The sequence below is a fragment of the Emydura macquarii genome, unplaced genomic scaffold (assembly GCF_026122565.2).
Source record: "Emydura macquarii macquarii isolate MOO-44397 ecotype Brisbane River unplaced genomic scaffold, CSIRO-AGI_Emac_v2 contig_2768, whole genome shotgun sequence".
Classification (NCBI taxonomy): Eukaryota; Metazoa; Chordata; order Testudines; family Chelidae; genus Emydura; species Emydura macquarii.
The window spans coordinates 19,873,700-19,893,610 of record NW_027132905.1 but is presented as its reverse complement, the minus strand read 5'-3'; the positions used below and the strand labels follow the sequence as shown (position 1 = coordinate 19,893,610).

General features: G+C 37.2%; 1 protein-coding gene across 2 annotated transcripts in view; it reads right to left on the bottom strand.

Annotated features, from left to right (window-relative positions):
* Positions 1 to 3,486: 3,486 nt before the first annotated feature.
* GABRG2 (gamma-aminobutyric acid type A receptor subunit gamma2) overlaps positions 3,487 to 19,911 on the bottom strand; it is a 91,957-nt gene continuing 75,532 nt past the window's right edge. Inside the window, exons 7-10 of one of the 2 annotated variants that reach the window (XM_067566583.1) lie at positions 15,256 to 15,408; positions 8,082 to 8,287; positions 6,153 to 6,176; positions 3,487 to 4,650 (exon numbers count right to left, since the gene is read on the bottom strand). In XM_067566583.1, the coding sequence (XP_067422684.1) occupies positions 4,375 to 4,650; positions 6,153 to 6,176; positions 8,082 to 8,287; positions 15,256 to 15,408 (659 nt within the window). In that variant the 3' untranslated portion in view covers positions 3,487 to 4,374. The remainder of the gene's footprint in view (positions 4,651 to 6,152; positions 6,177 to 8,081; positions 8,288 to 15,255; positions 15,409 to 19,911) is intronic. The other variant, XM_067566584.1, reaches the window with a different exon arrangement.

Sequence of the window (19,911 nt, the reverse complement as noted above, 5' to 3'; positions counted from 1 at the left end):
GTTATGTTAATTTTTCTTTCTTTCTTTCTCTCTTTCTTTCTTATTTTGATGATAGATATTAATTTTATATAAGGCAAAATGAGAGATGCTTATGAGGTCTTACTGTTCTCATAGTTTTTCTTCTATAAAAGAAGCAATCTTATTTATTTTTATGAAGAAATTCACACTTGGGAGTGAAATATTCAAAAGGGTGTTAACGTGTAAGCAGAGCTATAGCAGAGTGGTCATGCCTTGGTTCTCAAGATGCCTTAAAGCTCATGAACTTTCTTTTCTATATTTTTCATTGTCCACCAGAAAACACTGCAGTTAAAATAAAAAACCTTGAGTGATGTGCCAGCTTGAAATTCAGATCTTTTCATTCATGGAATTCTCTATACATGCTGAATGTAAGCACCCACAGTGGTTATTACTGGGAATGTGGCCTTTGCCTATTATTGAAGAAGGATTAGGCCAATATCTAATATAATGATACTTATTTACCTGTCTTGGTTTCCATGAGGTTTAATTAATCATTCTTTATAAAGCCGTTTGAAATCTTGGATTAAGGATGATATAACATTTTAAAATATTATTATTTCTCCTAGGCTATGATTAGGTCTGGTCTAGTTTGTACCTCCAGCATTTGCTTTATTCTCATTACAAATATATCTATACAGTTGGATTCTGCCTTCCACTATGTGTGGATTCTTCATCAAATGGCTTGTAAATCAGTTATTCATTTACCATGGGCGACACCACCCTCCATTCAGTCACACAGGCCCGTAACTTGGTTTCATTTTTCACCTGGTCCCATCAATGGACCTACTTATTCAGGCCACTTATAAATGTTACTGATTTTTTTTTTAACATATTGCCTCTAAAATCTAGGCTTTCTTCCATGTCCACATAGCCTAAATCCTTGTCCAGTCTCTCATCATTTCACATTGTCACTAATGCCACCTCCACTTTCCTGGCCTTGACAACTGCCACCTTGTTCCTCTTCTGTCTATTTAGGATGCTGCTGATGGAGAATTAATGTGAGTGGGTGGAAAGATGGTGGTTATATGGGATCAGAGAGGCAGGAGGGATGAGTGGTCAAAAGTGAGAACAATTTTAAAGTGAATTTTCATTTTTCATTAATAATGGTAAAAACATAAGTTCACTCACTGTCTCTGTTTATGCCTCAGCTTCCCATCTGTAAAATGGAGATAAGAATAATGTTTCTTTTATGTGGCTTCTCTACTTAAGTTTTAGTTCTTTAGGACAACATCTCTTGCTATGTATCTATAAGCACCTGGCACAATAGGGCCTGATCTCTGCTGTGGCCTCTAGGCACTGTCGGAATACAAATAACAAAGAAATAATAATTCTTGGCCAAGCTCTTAATGACCATATGGACATTCCTCAGGGGTGTCCCAATGCAACAGCGGCAGCCTGTGCCGTATTGGACTTGAATGTATTTTGGCATGTGTGTTCAGTCAACAGGCAAAGTGCTTTCCTGGAATACATCTGGCCATTTTCTGTTTCAGCACATCTCTGTGGAGAGCAGAAAAACCCTCATTGAATCCATTGAAATGTCACTTTGTTTGTTGTTTCATGTTTGCTTTGATAGCCTAACCTTTCAATATGAAGGTTATCTTAGCGTCTGTATTGAATAAGCTGTACAGCACATATTCAGACAAGCATGTCTATTCCTGCTCACTCAGAGCCAAATTCTGTTTCCCTTACGCCTGCTGACTAATACCTTACTCTGTGACTAGTCCTACTGAAACAGTCAGGTTCCTTCAGGAGTTACTTAGTACTCAGACCAAGTAAGGCTAGCAGGATCCTGACTGGTTGTTTTCTTCACTTCTTGTAGTTATACATGCTGAGATAAGGATAGTCAAATCTCATGCTTCAGGTGTAATATCATAAGGTCCTGAAAGGGCTATTTTCTCCACTTGTATCACTGTACACACAAGGTTTGATGCATTATTGAAATGGGAATGTATTAGCCTTTATCTGAAATAATATTTTTGTTCACTGCTGGAAAAAGGATGCCAGTCTTGATGGGTGAGTGATCTGTTCTGGTATAGTAAATCCTAAATCACTAATAGTTTTATTTTAATCAGTATTTGGTCTGATTTGCTGCTGCTATGCACTTTGTGTAGTCATACTTTCAGATGAAGACGTCAAACTAATATCCTCTTTTAGACCAATAAATCCATTCCATTGGTTTTCAAGAGTGATGTGCAACTAAAGCGGTGATGGACCTTAAGGCATTGGTCCTGCAAACACTTCTTTATATGCTCATTTTGAAGTCGAAGAGCCTATAACATGCTTAAAGTTAAGCACATGTATAAACGCTTGCAGCTAAATCACTATTATTTCATGATCTAGGCAGTTTAAAAATAAAGTTTTATAGAGAGCAAATGGTAATACTGTTCTAGTATGCTTTGAACTACTCTTAATAAAGTAACAACAAGGATACTGTTGAGTGGAGTGCAGCAATTTTATTGAAAAAGTCCACTAGTGTGTGCAGTTCCTTATTAAAAGGTTGTCAAATACATTGGACAAGGAACAATTGATGATCAAGAATTAGTTATGCCTTTCTATACATGTTTATTTCCAAAACTATACAAACAGTGGAAAACTGTCCTTATGTCTTCATATTATCGACTGGTAATTTGTAATAACATACATATACATCTCTCATTGCATCCTGTAAACCCACTTTCCTAGAGTTGACATGTTACATCTTTGACAATAAAAAAAAAAAGTTAATAATATTTACATGTGCTTAAGGTTGCATAATTGAGCATCGTACAGGTTATGAAAACCAGTGGCTAAATGAATTTCAAGATTCACCCAGGTGGGTTAAATAGTGTTTAATACATATAAACTATGCACATATGATTTATTAGCAAAGACATTCTTCATTCCCTTTTATCATTTCAAAGTTATCTGTAAATTGTGTGTTAGCCATGGTTAGAGTCTGTATTTTTGGAAAGGTACTCTCAGAGCAAAAAGCAGCACTGACTAATATTGCTGTTCAGAAACATGAATGGGAGCTCAATGATAGGTTTGTATGTGGTTCAAATGATAATGTACCAAAATGAATCTGGAAAATAAATATTTATTTGTTGCAGTTGTTAAGAATCAAAGCTGTTTCTAATCCTTCTATTTAATTAAAATGGATTGTGTATTATTATTATTATTATTGTTTATTAGGGTATTTGTATTACTATAGCACTTAGGAGCCTTGCTCAGGGGGCCAGGACTCCGTAGTGCTAGGTGCTGTACAAACCCACAACAAAAGGATGGTGCCTGCTCCAATGGGTTTACAGTGTATTTTCCCAAAACACCATGTGAGAAGAATAATCAAAGTTCAGGCTCAATATGGGAAAAGATCATTAAAAATGTATATATTAAAAGACTACAGCTGATCTTGCAATGTATAATAATTGGGAATTCAGCTGAGACATAACAATGTTCTCACTGGAAAATGAGGGCCAAACCAGCAGCAAACACATACAGTTACTTTATAAACTAAGCATTATATTGGTCATACAGATTGTTCTGTCTACAAGTCATTTGTTTGAATCCTTAAGGCTTCTCTAATGTTTTACATGAAAGTGTTGTTGTCTGCTTGAATCTCCATGCATGTGGGAGAAGGGCAATTCTTCCAGGGGGAAAAAAAAAAAGATTTTTATCCACATTTCAGTTACAATAGCACAGCCAGAGACACAAAATAAAAGACAATACTTTATGGTATCTTTGCTTCATTTATTTTGGCCAAAAGAGATGCATGCACTAGAGACTTTAAGTACTACAAGGTATTGAAATATTTACAGCATTGTATGTGTTTTTAAAGGGATGGCATAGCGAAATGTCTATTTTTATTTGAGAGGGAAAGTTACTTTTCTAGCCTAGTAACATTTATTTGAAGTGAAAGATGACTCTTCCAAAAAGAAAAGCCCACAGAGGACAAAGATATAGCGTATTTATAGTAGATGCTAACAAACTGTACAGTACTTTTCCTTGAAATTCTAGACTTAGTCACTCATGATTGAAATGACAATATCCAGTTATTAAGGAAAGTTGGCATGTTTCTCTCCCTTTCACCCAATACTGCTCTATTTGTTTCTATTCCAACTGGTAGAGCTGCATGTTATCTGTTTTTAATTATTTGTTTCAAATCACTTAAACATATTGAATGGAATTGTTTAAATCACAATAATTATATGGTAGTTTTGGACAAACAATATGATATGGTTGATATTTACTGAGTTATGGCACTAGAGAATTCAGGCCACTATAAAGCGTGTCATAAATACTTTAAGTGGACTTCAAAAGGAAACCATCTCTCTAAGAAATTCAGTGAGTAAGGCTGATATCACCTATTTCTTTTTTGATTTAAAGGTAAAGATAGGATACCCAGTACACCAGGTTAAACAAACAGAAGGCAGTTGGAAAGAAGATGCGAGCATAGGAGTCCATTTTGGCAATGCGGATGTGTATTCTTCCATGCCGCCACGCTCCTGTTCGGCAATCCTCAAAACAGCAGAAAAAGCTAGCACAGTCCTTGCCATCGAGACACTCATACCCATACTCTTCATCCCGTTCTTGGAGGTGTGTGGCATTGTTCATTTGAATAGTAGCTGATCTTGGCCGAATATCAATTGTAGGTGCCTGTGATGAATGAGGGACAAAATATGGGAGCAGGAAGAAAGAGATTACAATCTTCATAACAAAACTTGGTTTAGACTAATGGTCTAAATGCAAATGATGGTACTTAGGGGTAAATATGAACTTGCTAAAGAATAAGGAGCTCTAATAGTAAATTCTTAATTTTATTCATTAAAAGAACATTTGCACATATATATCTTAAATTTTGATATAAACAATGCAGGTTAATATTACATATTAATAATCGGGTAAGTAGCTTTAATGCCAAATAAATTAAGCTTTAGAGGTTAAAGGAAACATTCAGGAATGCAAGTTAATGGCAATTTAGATTGCTTTTGCTTTTTTATATTTTAAGTAGTTGCATGATATATGAAGCCAATTATTGGTGTTGTACATGAAAGGAATTGAGGAAATCAACTGGAAATGCAGGATTTTCTTTAATAAAGGTGTGTCCTATACTTATACATTGGCAAATATCTGTTGTTTGCTGAAAAGAGTGAAGAGAATGTTAACTGAAGCTTCTGAATCAAGAGGTTTGAATAGTCTATGTAACATTCTGCAATAGTTTGCTTTTTTAAGCCATTTATTATTATTATCAGCATCTATTGTTCACCATCTAGAAGCCTCTACATGTGCCACACTGTATACAGTAGCTGTACATGTATGTACATTTGCAGTAAGTTGAACTAATTAGTCATTTTAAACTATTTTGAGCATTTGGTGAACATAACATTGCATAATGCATGCTACCCAAACTTTGGCTGGTGCCCGGCCAATTTTTTTTATGACTCTAGAAAATTATGACATGTCCATTTCCACAGAATATGTCAATTCTATGCGCTTTCAGCTTAGACATTCTTTTTTTTTTCCCTGGAACTAAATCTCTGCATTTCTGAATGAAGATCAGAGTCAGATGTAGTATACAGCTATCTATATTTGGTATTCTGGATAGCAACACTGTGTGGATCCAGTGACAGTATTAGAAAATGTAAGCATTTAAAACCCTTTCAAAACTCTGACATTAGGCGTAAGAACACCATAGGGGTTAACGATGGCAGTGAATTTTGTACATCTTATCATTAGAAAATATTTTGGTTTTGTTTAGTTAAATTAGATCACAAAGGTTAAAGGGGTCAGAGCTGAGTTCTAAAAGGGTGTATTGTTGGTGCTTTGGTGGTATTGGATCCCATGGGCAATTGATAAAGAGAGCCACACAGATGCTTTAAACTCTTTAAACTCTGTTTAGGCTCTCCTAAATCATGTGATCCAAAAACGTTGGTCATTCTTGAACTTTGTATAAGTTCAAACCATAAGTGAGTCAGGGTTTGGGCTGCTGAATCAACTCTACAAATTTGTTTAGAAATCTGTAGCCATTCTACTTATTTAGGAGAGTGCCCTGAGTAGAATGCTTAAATGTCTAATTAAAAAGGAAAAATCTCATTTAAGCTCTAATAGTTAAATTCAGCAGTCGCATGCAGTAAATTTCCATTCCAAAAACTTTATACCTTGAAGGAAAACATCCGAAGAAGCTTTTGTTTTGTAGACAGAAAAGACAATCAGAATTTTTAAATTAAAGAAAGAAAGAAAGAAAAGGAAGAAAGAGACAAAAATAATATAAATTAAAGATACTTTTAAAAATATAGTAAGTAAAAAAAGAACTAAATTATAAACAGGAAAAGAGGACAGCCTTTTAAATAAGAAACTCTGTTTTATTACAAACATGAAAATATTTCTCTAGTCCCAATGAAATGTAATTAAAGATGGACAAAGGCACAAAATATGGAACCAGATTTCAATCTTTTCATTGTTCAGAGGAATTAAGAGCTGTCATTTGGGTCATTCCATTTTAAAATTAGAGGCTATCTGCAAAGTTTGGATTTACATTTGGGGCCAAAGTCCGTTACTGGAAATTGGTCTCTCAACTCTCCACTCTAATGTTTAGGATTTCTTTGATCCTTGGTTTAGGATCAGGCCCATCCTTACTTCTGATTTGAAGAAAACAAACATAATCCACAGTTGGACTATAGAAAACAGTTGTAAATGCCCCCAAGTGCCCACAGACCTTTACAGTTTTCATGATTTCTTCATTTTGATTGTTTATCCAGCACAAAAAAATTCTTTTTTTCTTTTTTCTTGTTTTGTTTGGTAAATCAGTAGATCATTGACAAACTTTTAAGGATGAAGTTATAAAAAAATTATTTACAAAAAGACAAAACTGTGCATTAGAGTGACAAAATGTTAATCTGTATTTCCTGTTCTGTGTATTTGTTCTTCTGTATTTGCTCTCCTATGCACTGTAAGTGTCTAAAGGATTTAGGAACTCAAGTCCTATTGATTTCTTAGTTCCTTAAGTACATTAGAAAATCTCCATTGATGTATTCCTCGTAATGTTTGTGTATGTATGTGTGTGAGAGGACGGAATGCAGAAACTGCTAATACATTTTCTTTCTTTTTATATGTTGTCTCTTTCGGTTCCCTCCTTCCCCCATACACTTAGATCCTGTTGCTCTAGAAGAACAGGGTTTTGCTTCAGCATAGAAGGGTAAGGTACCAACCTCCCTGAAACCAAATCGTCTGCAAATACTGCACTGACAAAAGGGACATTTCCAATGCTCTTTACTGCAGCTGTTATAAAGGCTGTTATCATACACTTATTACAGCTAGCAGGTAATTCTGCAAAGTATTAATAGAATAACCTTCTGAGGCAAAGAAATTAAAAAAAGGATTCTGGAGAGAGAGTACAGTAAGGAAAATAAAACAAGGAAAGAACGGAAAGGAAATAGAGACAGGAATTTGCAAGAAATACATTTCATGCTCTGAAAAGAAAAATTAAACACTCAATTGCTCTGTATTTTTAGCATTACCTTTGTCATTCCCCAAGAAGTAATAGTACTTAAATAAGTTTTTTTCTCTACATAAGTGGATCTAATGGAGAAAATTCCCATTGTGACCAAGAAGTTTTGATAATCATGCAAGAAGATGGAGACAGCAATAAAAAGTAGAAAGATTAATTTTAAAATCTGCCTTGTGCAATAAAGAAAAGATAATCACTTCAGTGTACAAACAGTAAGGCACTGTATATAAGGGCAGAAGATACAGGGAGATCTAAGACAGAGAAACTGATGATTCTCATATCAGTGACTCTATTTACCATAACATGAAGGTAATAGTTGTAACTTATAGAACACTTTAGTTAGATGGAGCCTGCCACTAAGAAATGAATCTCTAGGATCCCAGACAACTGTAATATATCAGCTATTCATTCCCCATGGTTGACTGAGTTTGCATTCCCATTTACATCTAGGAACGGTTTACAGCTATAGCACAGTGTAACGAAAAGACGAACACAAAGTAGGATTTAAATGTTCTCTCAAAAAACATAACTGAGATTTATATAGGGAGGTTTTCAGCCTTGATGGTAAAACAATACATACTGGGTTTTTCTTCTTTTTGTCTTTATCCTTGCTGGGCTTTCTGTTGCTGACAAAGTAGTGCAAGGTCCCGTACTCCACCAGCGCAGAAAAAACAAAAATAAAACAAACTGACACAAAAAGATCCATTGCCGTCACATAAGAGACCTTGGGAAGAGATTTACGAGCAATTGTACTGAGGGTGGTCATTGTCAGGACAGTTGTAATACCTAGTGAGGAGACAGAATTGAACAAAAATGTTACTATTTAATGTGACAAAGTAATTCTATCACTTGTCACATGCTGACTGGTTTTGAAGGATGCCCTGGAGTCCTGACATATAGTGAGAGTGTTAAAAAGCAACATGCTAAGCTGTATACACGAAAAGACTTGTGTATTTAGTGAGAGACTCTAGGGAGTCACAGGAAATATGACTTACAATATATTGTTTTTTACAAAAGGGACTCGCATGCTGCTGCATCTGTGGGATATTAGGGGGAAAAAGAGAATTTTTCAGCAGAGGTAGCCAGACTTGACTGGGAAAAAGAAAACCATTGTCAACAACTTTGTCCATCCTTAGAACTGAACTTTTTGAAGGTACTTTTTACTGTGGAATAAGTTTCCTTCATTTTCAGTCTCTGGGCAATGATGAAAGTGGCAGTGCAGAAATACCCTAAGAAAGGTATTTGCAGCTACGACAAGAGGTGGAAATGCCTGAAATCTCACAAAGAAGTATATGAAAAACAGCCAAGTGATTATTTTTTTAGGAGAAAATGCAGATACAGAGCATACAATTGTCAACTGAGAATTTGGCCATGACTCTGGAGCTAACACCCTAAAGTCTTAATTTAAAAAAGGGCTAGCATCTTAAATGTCAATCTCTATTTAATGTCTCATATGAATAATGAACATCAAACTCATTCATATGAAATAAAGTGAAGAATTAAGGATTCACTCCAAAGACCATTGATGTCCGTGGCAAAACTTCCATTGGAGGTTTGCAGCCGTTCTTCATAGCCATGGCTAACTGACTACGGTCATATATGTGAGGAAACTTGCATCTCACTGTACACACTATCATTCTAACAATTCACCTTAATTGTAATTAATTCACTGTCTGTGGGACTGTCCTATAATTCTAAAGTTTTGGATGCAAAATCAGAATTTCTATAGGGCCTAATCCAAAACCCACTGAAATCAGTGCAAAGACTCCTATACACTATGATGGGCTTTGGATCAGGCCCATAAAGACTTAACAGAACCGCCCCTCTTCCCCTACCATTATTTATTCCCCATTTGTACTGTTAAGGGATTGAAAATTAAAAAAAAAAAAAATTGAGGAGAGATAATGGAAATTGCCATTTTCCCCCTAATTACATCACTGATGGTTTTCCATAGTTGAAATATCCCCCAAATCCACCTATAAAATTACAGAATCTCTGTTGACCGTTGTGTGACACATAGCTCCTGTGTATTCACACCCTATGCACTATTGTAATAATCTTTGTACAAAATATGCCTTGTGGGATATCATTTGAAAACTAACAACTCATTGATCATTACTGTTCTTCTGTGACATGCATATGCAGTGGGTATTTAGTCATAATTCTAGCCTATTTCCATAACACTTAAGTGTGTAATCCAGGAAGGTCAAGGGAAGATGTTAAACAGGTCTATCCTAAACAAAGGAATTTATGTTCACCGCAAATTATATATAAACTGTAAACAGGACTAGCAGCAAGACTGATAAGGGAAGAGATGGCAAGAAACAGAACAATTTGTATTTCAGCAAACACAAGTGGGGGAAGAAATAGCACGGCGCTTCTTTGACTACCAGGCTCCATGTTACTTTCCTCACAGCTTGAATAAACTTTACTTTGAGGCGCCACTCTCAACAGAATCTATTTCAATGGTTTGCTGAGCTATAAAGATGGGGGGCCTCAACTTCCAGTGGTAAGCAATTTAATCAAATGATTGTATACAATATTTTGTATTATAAAAGTATATAGAGTGAAGTCTTTATTAACACTATATGAGGAAATACGGATAATTAATTATATTATGTTTTAATGTCTGTGGCCAAACAAGAAGAAACAGGTTTCCTCCCAGACAGAGAAGGCAGCTATTTACCCATTTCCTATGTACATTAAGCATGGTGGAATCAAAACAATGGAAACTCCATTTACGATGAGGGGAATGGGAAGAACAGCATGAGGTCATCCTGCCTCTTGAAGCAAGATCGCTGAACTTTGGAAGATATAAGCAAGGACAGAAGCCATCTTTGATATCCATCACTAAACAGACACAAGAGGATAGAGCTCTTGCAAGCTGAGAAAGATGGGTCCTTCAGTCAAGGGGAGGTTGAAGTCTCTGGGAACTGAATATAGGTGAGAGAAACATCTTAAAGTCTGTACCTTGCTTCATTAAGTTTTAGACTTTTAGATGCACGATTTCATGTTTATGTGCTTGTAACCCTTTCTAATGTTATTTCTTTAACTTGTCATTACATAACCTATGTCCTATTGATAATAAATTTGTTTTGTTTTTACAAAAAAACTAAACAAAACACAGTTCTGTGCTATGTTTAATTGGAAGGATATACTTGCCCCAGTTAAATTAATAAGGTGTGATGTGATTTGAGTCTTTAGAGGAACAAATGAACCTTATTTATTTCTCTGAACTGTCCCGGAGAGGCCTGGATGTTGCAGAGAACATGGTTCTGGGAAAATCTGGGTTTAGGAATGTGTTGGGGTCACTTTGCTGGTTATAACCAAAGCTGGTGGAAGCCAGATTGAGGCTGTAGACAGGTAGCTGTGGTCAGAGCTGCCGAACCAGAGCTGTCTAGCATATGGACACTCAGGGTGTGACCTGCATGCTGGTAGGTTAGCTGAGAGCATCACAGGCTAGTAGCTCTAGCAGCAAAGAATTGTAAAGCACCCAGGGTTGCAGGGCAGGTGGTGACACAAACCCTCACTGGTCCGGATTGTTTCACTCCCATCCCTGAACACCATCACACCTTGTAAAGCTGTGAAGTCAGACTTTTTTCTGTGCCACCTCTCTTGGGCCTTGGGCCTGACATGGCACACAACTCTTACTGAGAAGCATAAATTGCACACCACCACATCCCCTACCAACTCCTTTGGTAGGGAATGACTGGCACAAAGCCAAGATCCAGCACATTTGTAACAGGGAGTTTCCTTCTAACAGGGGAATTCTCTGCTGCTCATTCGTGGTCTGGTCCTTTTATGCCTCCAGAGTGGTGCAAAGGGGCCAGTTCTCAATAGAGAATCTGTTTCATGTTCTACATCTCAAAAATAATTGAATCACTTACTGATCTTGTACTTAGACAAAATTATTTTAAAACACCCTGTCCTGTAACTCCTTGATAATCCAGTTCTGAGCCTCCATTGGAAAGAGCAATCATATTTTGCTAACTTGTACTGTGCTTTTGTGCAGAACTGAAAATTAGGTTAGCAAATCAAAAATCATTGTTCCTTATCAAGACTCAAATCCAGGTCTTTGAAAGTGAAAAGTGGGAGGCCTTAATTGTATCATCCAGCCACATCATTTTACTATGCATTTTTAGTGCCGTCAGCTGCTTCTCAGGAACAAAATAAATGTATCCATCTCTTATTTTATTTATGGGACAATTCATGTAGAAATTGCTAATTGTAACTAATTGCATGTGATACTTTCATGACAACATATGATGGAACTCTGATGACACCTCCAAATTCATTTGATTTATAGTTGTTAGGCCAGATTTGACCTCTGATCAAAAAGGTAAAAAGTCAGTGTACTTCACTGCCTGGAAAATAAAAATAATTTAAAAAAACCCCTGTAATATATGCTGTTATGAAAAGGCATATTGCAGGACTTAAAGGAATTCTGATTTAGGCATGAAATTCAAATACAACTGTGAAAATCCACTTTCTGCCCATAAGCACTGCCCATCAGAAAACAGAGTAAGTTACCCTTACTCAATGCATTCTTCACTGTAATGTGAAGGTCTGCTTGGGGAGAAAACTACTGTTAAATTTCAAAACAGCTGGCAGAATCTGGTCTCTCACATGACCAGTGGTTTATCAGTTAAAGGAATGAGGAAAAAAACAAAGATCTCAGAGTGTAGACCATATCATAATATTTTTAAAATGCACTTTGTCCTTTTATAGGTACTTTTTATCCCAGGATCTCAAAGGCCTGCACAAACATTTATTAAGTAAGCCTCAAAATAGCCTTATCATGGAGATTGATTGCTCTTTAAAATTCAACATTTGACCACCATTAACCATAAATAATTCATCATAAATACCTCACAATGGTATGCAATACATGTAAGAAATATCATACCTTAAATATTGATGTATGTACAATATATAAAAATAAAGAATTACTATTTTCACACAATTGTGTCTAAGATAATACAACTCTATCTCCTGGTCTAAGCATAGAAACACTGTGGTATCTCAGTTATCCATGGCAAATGCTGATGATTTTAAGGCAAATAACTGCTGTGGGATTGTTTTCACTGCATTGTTAGCTAAAGGTATACATCAAGATTTGCCCCTAACTCAACTCCCATCCTCCCCACAGAAATGTCTACCTTAATGTAAGTGGTACTTTATGTTTGTGCTAGCTGGCCCATCAGGTGTGAGTTGAAACTCCTGTGCCTCTGAAGCTGGATCTAGTAATGTAGTGGGAATGCAGCAGCTAGAATTACAATAGTTTAGCTACATGCTAATCCAATCACCCTGTGCTGCTAATCAAATCACTCTGTTTAGCTCAAGTGCTGTTTCATAGCATGACTGCTCTCACTTAAGCTAGGCTAGCTCAAGTGGAGTCATTCAACAGGAGTAAGGAGAGCTAAATGTTTCAGTGAAGGCAAGCCCTGAATCTATAGGCAGAATAAATATCTTCATTTCCCTTTTGCAGATGAGAAAACTGAGGCATAGAGAAGGTAAGCGATTTTCTCCAGGTCATTTTACAGTAATGGCTATGAAAATAAACTGGAAAAAATGGTAATTTATGGTACATGCTGGAGAAGGATGAGGATGCTCAGAAAAAACAAGAACCACCTCTTTCTTATTTCTAATGTTGAAGTCAAATGTTAAATTGTAGTTTTAAAACTCTTTTGTTGTTGTTGTTGTTGTTACTTGCCACTACACTTCTGCATTTGAACTGGAAACAGAAGAGGAAGTTCCAAATATTATACAAAAGAAAGAAAGCCTTCTCTTAGGCATTATATTTCTGATCCAAAAAGAAGCAGAAAGCATAAAAAACCTGGGCCCCAGTTCTGCAAACAGTCACACACTTGTTTAATTTTAAATAGTTCCATTGAGCATAGTGGGACTGCTCAGGTACTGAAAGTTAAGTACATGCCTACATCTTTGCAAGACTGGAGTTCCGATGGGATTGAGAGAACTCTGTTCCTGTTAAATTTCCCTCCTGGTTTTGCCAGACTCAAGAGGTTTGGAGATTCTTAGGAGGCAGGTCTGAATTTTTGGGAAGTTTACTTGAAACCCCCCACCAAATTTGGACCATTTGACATTTGCCAATCACTAATATAAAATCTTGTGAAAAAACTGCCATGAAATATTCCAGGCACATTTAAGAAATGCACATATTCCCCTTAAATGTCTTCAAAATTGATATGTCCCATTCTGGAGGTGAAAAAAGCCCCATAGATTAAAGGTCATCCTTGAGTAAAACTTACAAAGCATAGACACACTGCTACAAGTCACAGAACCCTGCTGAAATCAATGTAGCAGGCTGGCTGTACATTGTAAATTGCAGGATCAGAGCCTTAAAGTCCATTTTAAGACCTTGAAATAGGTCTTATATGGTGTATAGGCCTTGTATGTGCCATCTGAACAGCGCTGTCTGAAGATGGGTGATGTCCAGAGATAATAACTTTGGCAACAGCTGAATATTTTTGTGGGAGCAGGTGGACCAGGAGAGATCACATAGCAAACAGTCAGGTATTAAAATACATAATCATACAGAATTAAGTATGGAATTAAAATACAAACAACTGAGATACCAAACAATGGCAAACAATAACTATTTAGATACACACAAAAACAAACCACCACTTCTTAATAAAGGTAAAAGAACAGCTGATTTTTGGTGCTTTTGGGACATACATACGAGATTTGGTTTAAAAAAAAAACAAAAAAAAAAACAATGTCCTGATAGCAAGATAATATAAATAGGCTTTATCCTTTAAGGCAGTAGGTTTCTCTAGCATATGGATGTCCTTTACTGAACCAAATGCTTATACAAGGAAACTGAGAATTAGACTATTGTGCAGCTGTCAAAAGAAAAAAGATGGAATGATTTTTCTAATGGGAACATCACAGCTTTTTGCAATAAACAATTATTTCTGCTCCAATAAAAAAAAAAATCATAGTGGAATATGCAGATTTGTAAAATGTTTAAGTTACATGAGATGCTGCCCAATACATTTGTGACTGATCTTTCCCCCTCCCCCCCCAAAAGGATATTCTTATTAAGCAGGGAAAGAAGGGTGGATATCCATTTTCTTCATGAATACACATGTTCTACAGTGGCCAGTGCAGATGTCACAGGGGAGGTGTTGCAGCAGCTTAGAGACACGTAAGCAAGGAAAGCTCAGGACTTCACACATGATACATACACCAGTGCCATGCATGTGTCTTTGTTTACCACTGTATCACATGGACAGATTAACTCTTCGTTGGCATTGACTACATTCACAGTGTGGGACTCTTTTGTGTGAAAAGCAGTTAGTCATATATCAGAAGAATAGTCCCCAACAGTTTTCTGGCAAAAAAGCATGTTTTCATCAGAAAACATTTATGGTGAAAAATTCCCAATTAGCTCTTCAAAAAAATTCAAGGTCTTGACTATACAATGGAATCCATGTGCTATTGAAACTCACTCTTATGTAGGCATCCACTGAAGTTATTTGAAGTATGCAGTCCCTTGGCAGGATTCAGTTTAGTAAAAGGGGGATTGGGGAGAGATGCAAATGTTGTTTGACTCACGTTATACCTTGACAAGGGATATAAATTCCAGTTGCCATCTAAGTAACAAATAGAATTCTTTTTACATGTGATGCAGAGAACTATACTAGACTTATAGCTAGATGCTCCTCTGTACTGAAGCTCTGCTTGATACACGGATCATATCATACATGCTGGAAGATACAGCGACTCACCCAGAGATGTTCTGGCTGGAACTGCATCCTTGTTAATCCAGAAAGAGACCCAGGATAGCACAACAATGAGCGTGCAGGGAATGTAAGTCTGAATAGTGAAATAACCCATTCTTCTGCTCAGGTCAAAATAGACTGACATGACCACGTAGTCCCCTGTAAGATAAAGATATACATAGAATAGCTTTGAAAAAAACTTTCAGATTCATCATTTATGTAGGTATATATATACTGAGGAAATGATTGTGTTCAGCATGTTTGGATATGTGTTCTAGACACAGGTACACAAACACATATTCTGTAGGGCTGTGTGAACCTGGCTGAGGTTGGTTTCCTGCTGTTCTTTATGAACTGAATCATGTAGGCTTCCAAGGCATGGAAGTAAACAACCCCCACGTCCTCCCCTCCAGAGGTTTAGTGAGAGGATTTGAGTATGATGAACTCCAGCCCTCAAGAGAAACATTTGTCTACACGGTGCAAGGCTCTCTCTCCCTACTGTCTTATTCCCTTCAACCTGCTCTCCTTTCTAGCGATAAAGAGTATTTATAACCTTGCAACTGCTTTGAGGTGTTTGTGGGGAGTTGAGAAGGAAGGACTTTCTACCACACAGGAAACTGGATAGGCAATAACCTGGATTTATTGACCAATCTGCAAATCCCTAGCATGGTGCTCCATTTATCATAGCACCTGTCTCACTAGTGGCCAAGCATGTCTCCAGGCACTGTGTTCTGAGACAGTAGCTGTTCCAATCATAGATACATTTTCTTATTTCTTTAATTTAAAAAAAATGTTTTAATAAAATTAGGTCATCCTTTCTTCCTCTCGCTGCCCCTGAAAAAAAGTACATAAGGAAACTCTCAAGAAGTTAACAAAGTAATAGAGGTCTTGACCCACTGAGCACCATTCAAACATACCTGGGATTCTCACTCTGATGTCAACAGCTCCTTTCCATGAACAATTTATCTCCATAGAAACATAAGTTCCCTTTCAGCAGGCACTTGTTTATACACACTGGGGTACTCCAGGGGCTAATGTTCTGTATTTAATTTATCAAGAGCTTTTGGTGCTTTTTCTGCTGCTGGATTCCTGAACTGGAAATGTTTGTTAAGTGACACATTTCTATCAACATGTCCCCTTGAATCAGACGCTGATCTAATCTTTTAGATTTTGTTCCCCTTTCACAAACACCTTTTGCTCTTTCCTGCGCTCAAGATCTGCCTAAGGAACTTTATTAGAATCCCTGAAAACTTCAGCTGCCAATCTCTGGGGGGTTAGGGTGACCAGGTGTCCCGATCAAGGACAGTCTTGATATTCAGAGCTTTGGCTTATTTAGGTGCCAATTATGCCTGTCCCTATTTTTCACACTTGCTTTCTGGTCACTCTACTGGGAAGATTGGGAGAAAAAGTCCTTGAGGCCCAAATGCAGCTGCACTCACAAGGGTAAAATGCAAGCTAGAGTCAATGGCAGTTCTACCTGGAGAAGTGCTGCAGGATGATATCTCTAGTGGTAAAGAGTATTAATATCCCTGCAGTTGTTTTGAGGTGTTTGTGGGGAGTTGAGGAGGAAGGACTATCTACGGTACAGAGCACTGGATTGGCATTTACAAAATCTGGGTTCAATTCCCAGCTCAGCTACAGATTTCTTGTAGAAAATCCAGGCCCTGTTGAAGTCAAGGTGAATTTTGTCATTGACTTCAATAGGGCCAGAGTTGCACCCTTTAGTGAAACCCACTTACCCTAATCTATCCTGCTTCTGTTTTCTCTTTGCTGTGAGGTAGGGAAGTATTTTACAATGTTGTGAGGATGTAATGCATTAATGATCATATACTACTGTTGGTGATGATGGTTTATATAAGTAGCTAGTTAAGAAGACCCTCTGCTGTATATTTAAAATAGGACCAAACTTTGTGACATATAGACAAAAAGTGTTCTTTACACTATAAAGATATCAGTAGTATCAAGGATCACTTTTAATAGTAGGTTGAAGTGCTCTGTTTGAGATGATAGGCTTTTTGCTCCTCTCATACCATTTTCACACCAGTATATCACTCGATTGACTCCACTGGAGTTACTCTTTATTTCCACACGTGTAAAAGTGTAAGAGAATCAATGCAAGGTCTTTTATCATAAAAAATAATGTCAATACTTCATCAAAAATCCCACCTGACTCCCAGACCACTGTTCTACCTGTTATATTCCATATTAAATTCCATAAATTAAATATATATTTGCCTAGCTTTTCTTGCACAAGAAATGCAATTGTTCATTATGATAAACAGAGCTCAAATTGTGCAAACATACAATTTGCAATTATTCTCAGTGAAAACTCTGAGATAATTGGTGCCATAACATGACATAGAAAATAATGGTTCCCTTCAAGACTTAATATTTTTAGAAAGAAGATTGCCTATATTATGCAAACTATATTGATAAGCAGTTTCTTTATTGATATTTATTGGCATTTGTCAAAAGCCAGGATGCAGTCATTTAGAACATTGCTAACACGACCATATTTGTGCCTATGTATGAACACTCGACAATGTGTCTTATAAACATACCGAATGCTAATTCACTTCAATTATTTTAATAAGTAGCTCTTGGATTTCTGGCAATAAAATTATGCTTGCCTTTTGTTCAACCCTAGATTCAAAGTGCAGGCTAATTACATATCCGTGTTGGAAGTATAGTCAAAGGTAACAATAAAATATTCTTTTTCTGCAGCTTCTTTCAGTGAACCATATTATTGTGACTATAGAAGGTCCATTAATTAGCCTCCTCACTGATAGCTATCCATTTTATCCCCATCTCAGAAGAAATTCTACAAATGCTACCTGCAATCTCACATTTCACAATTGTCTCATATTCCATCCAAGGCTGCTTGAATTTATTTTTAGATTTCTAAAATACACCTGCAAGATTCTCTCTGAGCACATGTGTATGAAATGCAAAATAATTGCACAACTTACTGATTACAGTCAGCTTCAAATAGATTGCCTCTTAAAATAAAGCTATTTTGTATGTGACACTGGCTGACCAGGTCATGCTAGAGTGTATTCAGGTCAATTCACTTGTGCAGATCAAAGTCATGGTTAGATGTACAAGTTACCTGTTCCTTTCATAATGTAATAGCAAACATTTACATGGTAAATACCCTTGTACTAAATTAGCCAGCAAAGAAATCTTGTAAAATGCTAATGAAGGACTTAAGGATTTTAACAGAAAATGCTAGTTTCAAAACAAGTGGCATTGTGTAGCTGGTCAGAGGTCAAAAGTTCATTCCAAGATCACAGTCATCAAAGGAACAACCCATGTGGGTAGAGACACTGTCAGATTGCTTTCTGAAGATACTATAAATATGGATTCAAAGAAAGATCCTCTATCTTTGGACTGTTTGGATTTTAACAGAGCAGAATAACTGAATGAGAAGATGGAGATCCCCAGAATTATTCTAGGTAGCTCTCAGAGACTTTTGGGAAACTAGCAGATTACTACATCTCTGCTAACATTTGGAATTATAGACTGTGACTCACCTGTAAATATATTTTACCCTCTTTAATCTCTAAATAACTCTCATTTCTTTTTCTTAGCTAATAAACCTATAGTTAGTTTACTATAGAATTGGCTGCCAGTCTTGTCTTTGGTGCAAGATCCAGAGTACCAATTGATCTGGGGTAAGTGACTGGTTTCCTGTGACTGAGAGAAACCTGCTGGGGTGTGATTTTAGGCTGAATTATCACAAAGTTTAATTTATCACAAAGTCCAGTTTGTCTGGGTAGCAAGATAGTCTGGAGAGTCTGAGGGGACCCCATAGTTAGATTGGTATAGTGATGCAGAAGTTCACATTTGTTACTGGCTTGGTGAAATCTAATTAAAGAACATGCTACCAGTGTGGGGTGTCTCCCCTTGTTTTCTGACAGTCTGCCCTGAGATTGGAGTGGCTCACAACTGTGACTGCCTGACAGTGTACACCACTACCCCCTCCTCAGTCATAAGCCTGAGTATGAGATGAGCCTCATTCCATGCCCTGCAGATCAAGAGACTTGGAGCCAGATCTTGGCCTATGATATAGGACCTTTACACTACTCCCGCTGTAAGGCTGCCCTAAATAGGCAGCTGAGGATTTCTCTGGCTTACATAAAGGATACTGTATGTGCCTGTATGTCACCCTTTCCCAGCTCCTCTTATATAAGGGGAATTTTTGGGAAGGAGGGGCACACTACAGCCCGGTGATATCCAGCTGTCCTAATGGCCCTACAAGGACATTACAACATGGGATAATTTATACAACCTGCTCTAATGTACATGGCCGTGGTCTCACTCAGGCATTTGGGAAGCACAATGGTGGGGTATAATCACCTCGCTCTCTCCCACCCACACATTTGGGTCTTGTGTTGAGCACAACTGGTCAGACCAAAGTATCGGGGTTGTCTTGGACCACAAAAGAAGTGAATTCCAGAACTGAGGTGCCATTGGGTAAATACCCTGCCCCTTGTTCCCAGAAGTTCAATAGTAGGGACTCTTCGCACAAGTGTTGAAGGTGTTCTCCAGTAGATCTCAGAGATCACAACAGTACAAAGGGGAAAAGATAGGCAGGACCAAAGCTACAAAGGGCTTTCAGTTTCTAAATCTAAATGAACACCTCAAGTCTAATTCTCCACT